Raw genomic sequence first — 13,547 nt, 5'->3', positions numbered from 1 at the left:
ACTTCCAACAGGAAATACGCCATATGATCTAAACATTTATTATACTATCTAACTCACCATGTTCCTATCATGGTTCAGTATAGGTGATTGAAAATATACAGTAGAGTTTCAAAGCTTGCTCAACAATTCTTGTAGTGTACCATCAAATCTACCTCACAATTTCTGCACTCAGCAAACATGCGTGGATGATAAATGACCAACAAAGGAATTCCGCACACCGTGGAAATTAATTAGACCTTTTTCCTTTACTTGGGAAAACAACGCACTGTCCGTCAGTCAACTGACTTCCGCGAGCCGGCACACAGTTGGTATACCAAGTCAAGGAAAATATCAAGCCGGGAACAAAAGAAAATTAATTATAAAAAGGATAATAACTTTGCCTCCGCATCTTTAATCTTTTCCAGATAATTAAAAAATTATAATTAGAGAGAAAGAGACCGCGGCTCGCGAGTCCACGACGCGTGCGAAGGCGAATGAGCGAAATAATAAAATACAACATCGAAAAAAATTTGCGTAGTACATATGATTTTTTTCCTCTCTCTCTTTTCAAGTGTTAGACTCAGCGACGAGGTTCGTCTGATTTTTGGAGGGTTTTGATATAATTGGACGAGCTAATTTTCATTTTTCATCTCCACTGGACGGACTGATGAAATCTGCAACAAAACGTACAATGCAGCGTTCTATCATGCCATGCAGAAGAGGCAGCACAACTATAGCCAGTCAGTCCATCGTTGTTGTCCGAAGATGAAACCGAGTGGGGTGTGCACTATAGTAGATCACAGAGAAAAAGAACCACTCGCCGAAAGAAAGGCTCTCGGGCTGACATCATGCTGCAACGAGAGCGAAAGGAGTTGAAAATTAAAAAACAAAAACTTTCCTACTCTGCGATGTTTAATTAGCTAAAGTTAATTAATTTTTTGCGAAAAAGAGATATTTAACTTTTTTTTTTTGCTGGTAGCTCTGTTTGCTGCTCACTCACCCTCGCGCCAGAAATCCTGCCACAGTCCAACCTTTTTTCCCTGTGAACCCTGTACGCTTTGCTCGTCTTTCACGCCCTTGTCCACAGGGGACATTTTTCACAATTAATTAATCTAAAGCTCTCTTCTCGATTCTCTGTTTTCCCTTGCAGCCAGCCGGAGAAAGTCTCATCGGTAATGTCGGCAGTGGACGTATGCCGCCAGCCGTTAATCGATCTCCATACGTAGCAGACAAGCTCGGTCTAACGCAACAACAGCAGCAGCAACAGCAAGGGCCCCAACAACAGCAACATCCGCCGGTTCCAGCGAATCAGCAGCAGCAGTCGCAGCACCACCCACAACCTCCCCAGCAGCCACCGCAGCAGCAGACCGCTGGCGGCAGTCACCTGCAGAATCCTGCCCAGCAGCACCACCCTAGCAATCTTGGTCCGCATCGGGACGATGGTTCTAGCGGCTATGGGAGTCCCGATTCGGAGACCTTCGAGACGCCAGCCTCCCAATGACGCCCGGTGCCCTGATTCTGCGAGGCCACCTAGTTGAAGCTACGGATAGCTGGAAACGGTTGATGCCGAAACGCGTTCTGAGCTACAGGAGTTTTACGCACGATGCGCTTCTGAAGTTTTGCTTGATGTTTGGTGGTTATGTTTATGGATATTAGTTCAACATTAGAGCAGCTTCGTGGACAATTAATTAACGCTTGATTTTTTCGGCTTAATATTTTTAACAAAAATATCTGAAGATGAACAACATTTTATAAGCGACCAGATTTCGCAATAAATTAATAAACGGAATCACTTCCGCATCATCACAACAAGGGAGAACGAATGCTTTATAGTCATTTTGCTTCAATAACCAATCGCAACGTAGTCAACTGACCGATGGGCAATAGCGGTTGCAGATATTTCTGTTTTTCTTAGCTTTTTTTGACGATCTAACGCACGGGTTCCCAACCGGTGGTCCGCGGCCCCCTGGGGACTGGCTTACCTAAAAAATGGTGAATTTTTGTTCTATTTTGTGCAAATTACACCAATTTTTAATTTTGTATACTGACGAATTTCTGTCGATATCGATTTCTGATGGTATGTATTGCTGATTGAGCTCAGTATTCGAGATCCAACCTGCAGTCTCTGTGTACTCTTTGCTAATTCACTACACGTTTCGCTGGCGTGTATCACAAATTTCACGTTGAAATAGAACATTTTCATTTTGATGCGTTGAATAACACTAGTTTACAGCATTTTTGAACTCGGTAAGCTGATTATCATTTTTGATGTAGAATCATGCCCTGAGTTCGAAAACGCGAAGGAAAAAAATTACAGTAGAGCGGAAAATTTTTCGACTTTCCATACAAGGTTGATGATTTGAAATCGATTTTTGTTCTATTTTTAAGCAACGTCGCTCACTTCACACACCTCATTCTCCGTAATCAATGCTCCGATTGAGCTGAATTTTTTACTGTAACTCGCCTACATATGATGTCAAATAAACGTCGAGAAAGAATTTTTAAGTTGGTTTTTTCTTATTGAAAAAAATACATTTCTTCAAAAAAATTAGGGAATTTTGCTAAAATTTAAGAAGATCGTCCCTAAAACTCGCCAATATCTTGAATTTCATCATTCTGACGCAAAACCTGTATTCAGATGACCGAATGGTATTGTATTCAGCTTTTAATTTATGGAAATAGATTTAAAATTGGTTGAACAAAACGCAATATATTTGAATTTTAGTAAATTACATATTTTGAAAAGTTGCAAAACTCGATATTGAGCTAAATCTCAAAAACTGTTCTACTTTAAATTTTTTGAAGGTCGGTTTCGAAATCAGCACTAAATTGTGCTTCAAAAATTTTGGTCGTTGACAGAAGTTCACGACTTTCGTTTTATTTTGTAAACTTGTGTAATCAATCCTTCGCAATCTGAGCTCCTACATATGTAGGTAGATCTTGGTTCCACCTTCTATACGCTATTTGGCTGGCTGCCAAGATATTAAAAGTATTCGACCTTCTCCACTGCTTGCCCAGCAACTGTAGCGTCCGGGGTTGTTCGTGTTAACATCCAACCAGAGTGTAAAAAAATCGGAGATTCAAAAAGAAAATTAACATTATGTTTTTTTTTCATTCATTTTTCGCCACATTCATTGTCATCTGAATGCCTCTCTTTTTACATTAAATTCCCTGTCATGAGTATTTTCTTGCACATCGTAAAATAATCAATTACTGTCCTGGTGGGCTTCGTGGCCGTGCGGTTAGCGGCGTCAGTCGTCCAGGCGTTTCGTAAGCCTCGGAATGCGGGTTCGATTCCCGCTCCAGTCGAAGAAAACTTTTCGTCAAACGGAAAATGCAGTGGCCCAATGACTGGGTGTTATGTGTGTTGTCCGTTGTCTCGTGTGCAGCCTCTGGCTGAAGACGGTGTAGTATCTTTTTTTTAATAAACGCAAAATTCGACGCAATGAACAAATTGAACAGATGATTTGTATTCGATTTGATTACTATTGAGAATTTTAAAAATTCCAGTTGATTTCATTCATTGAAATTGAAATTTTTAAACTCTGCCTCCAACGATTTCGTCTTACTGAATTAGGCTCTCCGTAAAAGAGCGTTCGACAAGGGTGTCGTCCAGCCATTTGGCCGAATGCCGTTTGGCCGAATGTCGTTTGGCCGAGTCATGGTCAAAAGAATTCAGAGGTAGTTTGGCATTATAACTGTCAATATGATCATCAGGAATATTTCCTTCTTTTAATCATAGGCTATTCTTTCTACACAGCAAATAATTTTGTAATATCCAGGCGTGTAACTTCTGGCGATGTAGAGTAGAGTGGGGCAAAAGTTCGAGTGGGGCAAGAGTTTCTTTTGAAGTTTTTGAGCTCAATTCAAATTATTTGTTTCGGGTGTCAAGGTTGTTCGAAGCCTTTTTAAAAAAGAGTCTTTCACTCCAAAAATTATGAAAATTGATCAATATTTCGAAAAGTTATGACAAAATGTTGGTTTTTGAACAAAAAATTGTAATAGAGTAAGGTGGGGCAAAAGTTCGACCCTAGTTGAAAATTCAATTTTTATCAAGAATTCTAAGCAGATATAAATAAATGAATACCGTGTGGTAATTCTACCATCCATGAGCTAAAATTTTGCTGAACAAAGTTACGCCAAATGTCTTTTCAATTTTGAGTTACAACACTTTTTGTATGTGTGTGTCTAATTCGAACTCTTGCCCCACCACTGGGGCAAAAGTTCGAATCTAGTGTTTGAGCTATTTCGCTAACCGTAGAACACTATTTCAACACTTTGGTAATTGGAATACCTAAAACCAATTAATATTTGATGTTGGAACTGGAATACACTTTAAAGTTAGATCTGGATTTTACCCAAATCAGGGTTAAACTTACTTCACCAAAAATTAGTAGTTTTCCGCCAAATGCGAATAAACCAACATTTATTTTCAACTTCGATCGAATTTTCTCACTGATTCCATAATTTTTAGAGATCATATGTACATTTTGCACAATTTTAGGTTTTTACCTAAAGTTGGCACATGACTCGAACTTTTGCCCCACAATTCGAACTTTTGCCCCACTATGTGTAAATTATGATTTCCAATTTTTTTTTGCAAAAAGTTATACATGCTAAAGCATCTACAAAATATACCTAGCTACGCCCCAAAATAAAATATCGAATTCGATTTGATTACAATTCCATTCCATGCGTTGGAAGGACCATCGCATATTACAATTTTTTGATCAAAAACCAACATTTTGTCATAACTTTTCGAAATATTGACCAATTTTCATAATTTTTGGAGTGAAAGACTCTTTTTCAAAAAGGCTTCGAACAACCTTGACACCCGAAAGATATAATTTGAAATAAGCTCAAAAACTTCAAAAGAAACTCTTGCCCCACTCGAACTTTTGCCCCACTTTACTCTATGCGATTGTCCTTCTAACACATGGAATGGAATTGTAATGAAATCGAATCCAGTCTTTTGTTTTGGGGCGTAACTAGGTATATTTTGAAGATGCTTTAGCATGTATAACTTTTAGCAAAAAAGATTTGGAAGTCACATTTTACACATAGTGGGGCAAAAGTTCGAATTGTGGGGCAAGAGTTCGAGTCATGTGGCAACTTAGGGTAAAAACCTAAAATTCTGCAAAATGTACATATTATCTCTAAAAATCATGGAATTAGTGAGAAAATCCGATCAAATTTGAAAAAAAAGTTGTTTTATCTAAATTTGACGAAAAACTACTAATTTTTTGTGTAGTAAATTTAACCCTGATTTGGGTAAAATCCAGATCGATCTTTAAAGTGTACTCCAGTTCCAACATCAAATATTAATTGATTTCAGGTATTCCTATTACCAAAGTGTCAAAATAGTGTGCTACGGTTAGCGAAATTCCACAAACACTTGATTCGAACTTTTGCCCCAGTGGTGGGGCAAGAGTTCGAATAAAACGCACACATACAAAAAGCGTTGTAACTCAAAATTGAAAAGACTTTTGGGATGACTTTGTTCAGCAAAATTTTAGCTCATGGATAGTAGAATCGCCATACGGTATTCATTTATTTTTAACTGCTTTGATTTTTTTAAAGTTATGTTTTCAACTAGGGTCGAACTTTTGCCCCACCTTACTCTATCCATTTTTTGATGTAATTTCTGCCGATTACATCGTTTTCCAACAATTATCACACTTACCATGTACACCCTGGTTGGCAACGGAAAGCGTCGATAAACCCGTTTCAGCAGATACCTAGAAGCAGCATCATATATATCATGCTTATTCCAACTCGGTGAAATGGCCGAGAGGTAAAGGATATGCTTCACAATCAACGGATCAATGTACGAATCCATGCCAATATTTTACCTATAAATAATTCATCTATCGATTCAGCTCTATAGCGATTGCTAGACCCACTTTTAAGCTGCGGCGGCTAATTTGCTGCGTGGAAAGAATGTAATCTGTACATCACTTTTACGACGCGACTGAACGAAAATGGTGTGATATCACAAGAATTGTTTTGCTGTGTACTACACAGTGTGTAGTTTTGTCATTCAGAAATTAGTTGGCGTTGAAACTGCAACCATTTTATCGAAGATTTTTCCTTCTTTAAATCATAGGCTGTTCTTTCGAGCTATATTGATGTGGAGAAAAATGGCATGGTCACTTAGGTTCATCATTCATCATTCGGCCAAACGACATTCGGCCAAATGGCATTCGGCCAAATGACCCGGAACCTTCGACAAGCACCGTTGGTTGGGCTAACAAGGCAATATCCTCGATCAAATCGAAGTCGTTTACATTCCCCATAGTCATAGGCTGCCAAAGCAGCCCACGTTGAAAATCACTCAACAAATACTCTAGATCATTATCTGTTACCAGAGTTGCGCTCTGTCACTATCAATGGTAGGCAAACCGCCGATTTTGATAGGCTGACTACGTTAGAGCTATATGCTCCGAAGAGGGTCAGGTGCCAGCTGCTCTCGGGGGGAAAAGCAGCTTAGCTTAGCTTAGACTTAGCTTAGACTGACTGCATACATCTATGGTTGCTATTCCGTGATTGACCCGAACCAATGACAGTTGCACAATAAATCAACTGAATAATTGACTGGGAGTGGTCAATATTCTCACTGTGCACGCTTCAGAGACTCTCTTTAATGGTACAATAACGGCGCCGGCCACGTCCTTGCAGTCAGGTTGGAAGAGGGAAGGAATATTAGTAACAACCTTTGTTAAGTGAAGGCCCGCGTTTACCGCTGCGACTCCACCAAAGGCTGCAGGAAGGAGTGTTTGTTAGCAGGAAAGGTATCGTTGGATCTGGATTCACTTTGATAAGTAATATGACCTTCGTGTCATGCTGGTTGCCGCGCTATTGTTTGCTTTACGCGGAAAGCAAACAATCGACCACCCGCATCAGGTGGTCGCTTAATATTTACTGCAAACGACGCAACAAAATATACAATCTAACACACTATTATTCGCTTCACTCGGAAAGCAAACAATCGATCATATGAGAAGCAAACAACTGATCACCCACGTCAGGTGATCGTTCAGTGTTGCTACAAAAAACGCGACACAACGAAATGCTCATTTCCGAATAGGGAAAAAGAAAAATCGAACGACCGAAGCAAAAGCACGCGACACCGGCACCCGGACGAAATCCCATCTTTTTTGTTTGTTTTACGATACGTTCATCATAAACACTTGTTCACCTTCAAAAAAATTATCAAAATAAGTACCAATCAGAATTCAAACTCTAAACTAAGCACAAACTTCAGAAGGCGTCGGTACTACAACAGCAAGACCCGCAGAAACAAAAACAAAACACAAAACGAAAAACAGCTTTGTATACATAGTCTAGTCAAAAAAATTAAAGTACTAATAATTTAATTCTCTGAAATCAAATATAAAAAAACGAAAAAAATGTTTTATATATCTTATAGAACTTAAGTAAGTTGTTGATTTTTTTAATTCTCGCACTGTACATATTACCACCACAAACAAAAGAGAATCACACTTAGCAAGCTATTGAAATCAATAGCGAAACAAGAAGAAATTTATAACCAGAACTAAGCATAATATGTATACCGACACAAAATTGAGTTCTTCTTGATTTAGAACGAAGACACAGAAACGAATTGATGTAACTAATTAATAAGAAAACCCAAAACAAACTTTAAGAGATAGAACGATCGGTCAGTAAAGAAAGCTCCCATTTTGAAAACATATCTCTACGTTCTACTAGGTATTCACACAGGTGACGAGCCCAACAACAGTGTTCCTGAGATACTCACAAGCGCTGAGGCTGTAAAAAGATGCATACATTTCCCCATATGCGAACCGTGAGAGCCATATGTTGTATACAGTTAATTCAAATAGGTTTTACTTGTTTTAATAATTGTTACTCACTGTACACGCTGAATTTTTGAGCACCCCAATGATGCTTGAGAGGGTGGTAAAGTGTTCGATCTCAAGTCGGAATCATTTGTTGATTATGTACTATTTGAGCCAGAAGTTTTGGCCTCGCAAAAGCTATCTTTTCATAACAGTATGATTTTAGCAACGCTAGTCACGGTAAACGTTAAATGTCGTCAAAGTTTAAATTCAATCGAGAAAAGCTTATTGAAATTACTAAAAAAAGAATAGATCTCATGGAGCAAATACTATGCTGTAAATATGGTCAGTACCACTGAAGAAGCTGGGGCAAAATAAAAGAAAATATAATTAACTATTTTGTATCAGTTTTAATAAACTATCCGAAAGCCAGCTTGACTGCTTTTTTTGGTTTCCTTGTTGAAGCAGCACCGGCATGAGCTCTTAGTTCCTTTGATCGTACATCACGGACAGTTTTACCATCACCAGGTAGTGGTCATAGTTGGTGTTAGCGCCACGGTAGGTCCTGATGTCGATCATGTCGGAGAAATGTCGTCCGTCAATCAGGACGTGATCGATTTGGGATTCCGTCTGCTGTGGTGATCTCCAGGTGTAACGATGCATGTTTATAGAGGCGGCCGATAGTCGTCAAAGTCAAATGAGCCATTTTACGAAGTGACAACAATGTTGATGATGATATTGATTTTCACGAGTTATTGGACGCTACCTCGTGTCAAAATTTATTCATAAATTCGGCACGTAAAATGGACTATAGTCGTAGACCGTTTTCGTTCGTCAGCTGGTGGGCACTGAAACTTTGCAATTGTTGGTCTAAATTCCGCCTGCTGGCCAACCTGAGCGTTTAAGTCTCCTTTGATGTTGACGTCGTGTTTTGGGCAGCTATCGCGTTCGAGCAGCGCGTAGAATCTGTCCTTGTCATCATCAGCGCTTCCGGAGTGTGGGCTGTGCACCTTTATGATGTTAAAGTTGAAGAACCGACTCTTGATCCTCAACTTACACATTCTTTCGCCTATCGGGCACCAACCGGTCACGCGCTCCTGCATATCGCCCATCACTATAAAAGCTGTTCCCAGCCTGCGTGTATTGGTGCAGCTCCGGTAGATGGTATGGTTATCTCTAAACGTTCGCACCATTGATCCTGTTCACCACACTTTCTGCAGCGGTACAATTCCACACTTCAGTGCTGAACACGCGGTCCTTCAGTACATCGGCAAGTATGCGAGTGCTCCCGATGTAGTTTAGAAATTTACAGTTCTACGTATAGAGTTTTCAATCGCAAGTCCTTTTTGTTCGCTGAAGCTGAAGAATACGATGGGCGGGGCATGTTGTGAGAAAACCCTGCAAACCTGGAGTTCCTAAGAGATGCGTACAGTATCAGGTATCAGAAGGCCAGCTCCAGAGGCACGTTATCCTCCATTTGGGACATTTGTGCCATCGCCATAATAATAGCCTATTTCATCATCTACCTGAGGGAAAAAGAAGGAAATAAGGATAAGGATGGGGATAAGGACAGGTAGGAAAATAGAAAAAATATCCTGGAAGAGAGTACTAACGCATAAGCGTACCACAATGGGTTTCGAACAGCGCCCTGAAAAGGGCATTGTAATAACGCATAAAGCGAAAGAGAGCCTATAGCTCTTTACCACAGCGGGTTAAGAACAACAGAATATCCTGAATATTCAGGTCGCTGAAGTCAGTTTCACTTAATAAGTGTTTACCGAATACTCGGAAACGCAGTTGCGCAAAAACAGGACAGTTACGTATCAAATGATACGAAGTTCCATAATCGGATTCACAGCTATCACATGCAAATGAATCAGCTTGCTGAATATTCGCCATGTGATAGCTGAGTCGGCAGTGGCCAGTCAATGCTTTTACCAGAATGCTGCAATTCTGCTTTGACAGCTTTTGAGAATACTTCGCCACCCCTGGAGATGGCTCAGTACAATACAATTTGGTTTGACGACATGACTCCAAACTATTCCAGTATTGTCTGTGTGAGTAGCAGCCCAGGTGTGAATCTGAAGCTTTACCCAGCACTTCGATATCGGAATAGCTGGCTCAGGGCCAATGAAGTCATGTGATGCTCCAGTGCGAGCTAACTCATCAGCCAATTCATTTCCAGCGATGGAAGAATGGCCAGGCACCCATACAAGATGAACAGCGTTTGCTGAATTCAGCTCCTCGATTTGAGTTCGACAAGCGATAATTATCTTCGACCTGGAGTTGGCACGGTGTGTTGTGTAGAACAACTTTATAATAAAAAAATAAGTAAGTCTGAAATTTTGCCCAATGATACTTTGGGCCATTCCCTTCAATTTGCTGGGTCGGTTGAAAACATCCATCGGGGGGTCTAGAACAAAATTTTTTTTGAAGGTTTTTCATGCAAAAACAGTTAAAAGCGCATATTGTAAATTATTGCAACTCCTACAAACATTCACAACTTTTTTGTCTTTGAGGATAGAACCAAAAAATTTTCAGGCGTTTCAAAGTAGTATGCGTAGATGACTGTGTGAAAATTTCATTTAAATATGTTGAATGGTTTTCAAATAATAACAAAACTATCAAACGCATTCTAAAATACAAAGCTTAGTAGCTAAAGTCCAACAAAATATCTATATTTTTATACAATAATACATGAAAAAAATTAAATTCTAAGGACCTTAAGTTATTATATTGGCGGTATGTACTGTGAAAACTTGTTTTTCAAATAATGAACAATTACATAGTCAAATACATGAAAGGAAAACACACACATTGCCATTATGTAGCTTTTGACTAAAGTATTAATTAATTATCTCAAGAACGCGGTTTTGCGTATACATGCTTATTTTTTACATTTTTTTAAATGATTAAGGTCTTATCTAAGTATCAGATTGCAAGCGAAAAGCTTTAAGAGAGCGTGGCGCAATAATTTGGATTACAAAAAAACCTGTTTGTTATTTTTATCGAAAGATATAGATTTATGTTGAAAATATTCTACAAGTCAACGACGCCCTAACAATGATCAATCACTCTTCCTCATGCTTGGAGGAAACCACAGAAAATATTTTTGAGACATCATATGCAATCGATAAGACTATTTAAACCATTGTTATCAAATTGTTTTTCATTGGCTTTATGCTGAACAGCCTAATTATCAGTTATTTGTTAATAAATGGTGGCATAAGTAATAAGCATCATATTGCTATTAAATTTAAAGACAAACCTAAGTTTAGGTCCAACAGCTATGTCAAATATCGTGGAATAATCCGGAAACTATGTTTAGTATCGTAAAGTTGCCCTTGATCGAATATTGCCCAACTGAATTCTGTTTTGATTTCAGTTCTCGTTATTGTGTCCTGTCTTGGTTTAATGTGGACTCATAAGGACTGTTCATTAAAGAAAGTGGACACCTATTTTTCAATAGAAAATATGTATTTTCGAACAAATTCATAAGTTTATTTTTTATAAATGACAATCAACATACATGTGGCCAAATTCACGTGAGTTTGAACATTTACTTCGCTTTTCGAAAGAACGCTCGGACTTTCCTCTTGATACCTCCCATTAGATTCTGCACAACTTTCTCCGTAACTTTTCGTTGTACCGCAGGCCAATTTTTTTTTTGAATCAATCAACAGAGCTTGCTTCTTTTCCATCTTTCTTAAGATGCCGCTTAATTATTGTCCAGTATCTTTCCACAGGACGCTGTTCAGAGAAGTTTTGTGGATTTTGCCATTTTTCGACAAAATCGACTTTTTCCGTCTTGAGCATCTCTAGTGTAGAAGAAGCGTAATAAGCGGATGCCAGACCCGTCTAAAACAAAAAAAAAAAGATCCGTATATTTTCGGTAGATAAGTAGAAATCGATTTTTGATGCATTCCTTTCTGTTTTTTTCGCCGTTGATTGTTCCCGTTGTGAAATACGAAGAACTCTTTAAGCCATATGAATAATTGGCTTGCCACACTAAAATTTTTTCCTACTTTCTTTAATGAACAGTCCTTACCCACAACTTCAATGTAATTATGAGGTCTTTAACAGAGTTAACTTGTTTATTTATTGACTAAGGTGAAATACTATTTAATTTTGAGCTTGTAAACATTAATTCCAAAATAATTAAGTTTCTATACTTTTTCTTCGAAACAGAGATGTTTCCCAATCCTCGAGTGCTTTTCTTGGCTTACCAAATAACATTCAAATATTTTCTTTAGGGAAGGCCGACATGCTCAGCAATCATGATAATTGTGTTTATTATAGGATTCAAAATAGAGGCATACTTGTACTTGTGAACATGTATACGCAAAAACACGTTCTTGAGATAAAAATTAATACTTTAGTGAAAAGCTACATAATGACAATGTGTGTTTTTCTATCATGTATTTGACTATGTATCTGTTCATTATTTGAAAAACAAGTTTTCACAGTACCACCATCATAATGACTCAAGGTGTTTAGAATAAAATATTTTTCATGTATTATTGTATAAAAAAATATAGATATTTTGTTGATCGTTTGCTGCTAAGCTTAGTATTTTAGAATGCGTTTGATAGTTTTGCTATTACTTGAAAACCATTCAACATATTTTAATGAAATTTTCACACAGTCATCTACGCATACTACTTCGAAACGCCTAAAAATTGTATGGTTCTATCTTCAAAGACAAAAAAGTTGTGACTATTTGTAGGAGATGCAATAATTTACAATATGCGCTTTTAACTGTTTTTGCATGAAAAACCTTCAAAAAAAATTTTTTGTTCTAGACCCCCCGATGGATGTTTTCAACCAAACCAGCAAATTGAAGGGAATGGCCCAAAGTATCGCAGGGCAAAATTTCAGACTTACTTATTTTTTTGTTTTAAAGTTGCTCTATAAACACACCGTGTTGGCCGAAGCATGTGCTTTAATAGCAGTCTGGCTATCTGAACAGAAGTATATTACTTTGCCCATTACGTGCTGCAGAAGTGCTGATTGCACTCAGCACATAAGAGCAAAGATTTCGGCTTGAAAAACGATGCAGTGTCTACCAAGTGAGTAAGACTGACAGCCTTAGCTCACGAGAATAAACACCAGCACCTGCTCGACCTTCGAGAAGGAAGCCATCAGTGTAACATGCGATGCCGTCTGAAATACTTCTTTCCAGATATCCAGATGTCCACTCTTCCCGAGAAGGGAATTTCGTGGAAAATGTCCTATATGGGAAATAACAAGCAATTGTAAGATAACTTGGAGCAAGGACAATTTTGTCCCAATTCACCAAAAGTGGAAACAACGAGGTGTGTGTTGATGAGCGCTTCACATGAGTTTCCTCTAGAAGGCCGAGTACCCGTAGATGGTAAGTGCAAGAAAGTGCTTCTTGTTTGAGATGAATGTGTAGTGGAGCAACGTCAAAGAGGACTTCGAGCGCTGCCGTGGGAGTTGAAGAGAACGCTCCAGACATCGCCATTAAGCACATTCTTTGCAGATGGCCTAACTTTGATTGGATCGTTCTCATTTCGCCCTTTTGCCACCACACAAGACATCCATAGGCCAACATTGGCCGAACAACAGTTGTGTAGATCCATTTGATATGCTTGGGTTTAAGACCCCAAGTTGTACGAAAGGTTCGCCGGCATTGCCCGAAGGCCATACAAACTTTCTTGATACTGAACTCAATGTGAGGTGTCCAAGAAAGCTTGGAATCAAGAATTACTCCAACGTACTTTACCT

At 38.7% G+C, this 13,547-nt stretch overlaps 1 protein-coding gene across 1 annotated transcript in view; it reads left to right on the top strand.

Annotated features, from left to right (window-relative positions):
- Nucleotides 1–8,197, top strand: part of LOC109433196 (LIM/homeobox protein Lhx6-like) — an 811,403-nt gene extending 803,206 nt beyond the window's left edge. The window contains exon 7 of the mRNA XM_062860812.1: nt 1,130–8,197. Coding sequence (XP_062716796.1) covers nt 1,130–1,480 — 351 coding nt within the window. The 3' untranslated portion in view covers nt 1,481–8,197. The remainder of the gene's footprint in view (nt 1–1,129) is intronic.
- The last annotated feature ends 5,350 nt before the right edge of the window (nt 8,198–13,547 follow it).

This window comes from Aedes albopictus, chromosome 3, assembly GCF_035046485.1.
Source record: "Aedes albopictus strain Foshan chromosome 3, AalbF5, whole genome shotgun sequence".
Lineage (NCBI taxonomy): Eukaryota > Metazoa > Arthropoda > Insecta > Diptera > Culicidae > Aedes > Aedes albopictus.
The sequence above is the reverse complement of the archived record's forward strand: the minus strand, read 5'-3'. Positions and strand labels throughout refer to the sequence as shown.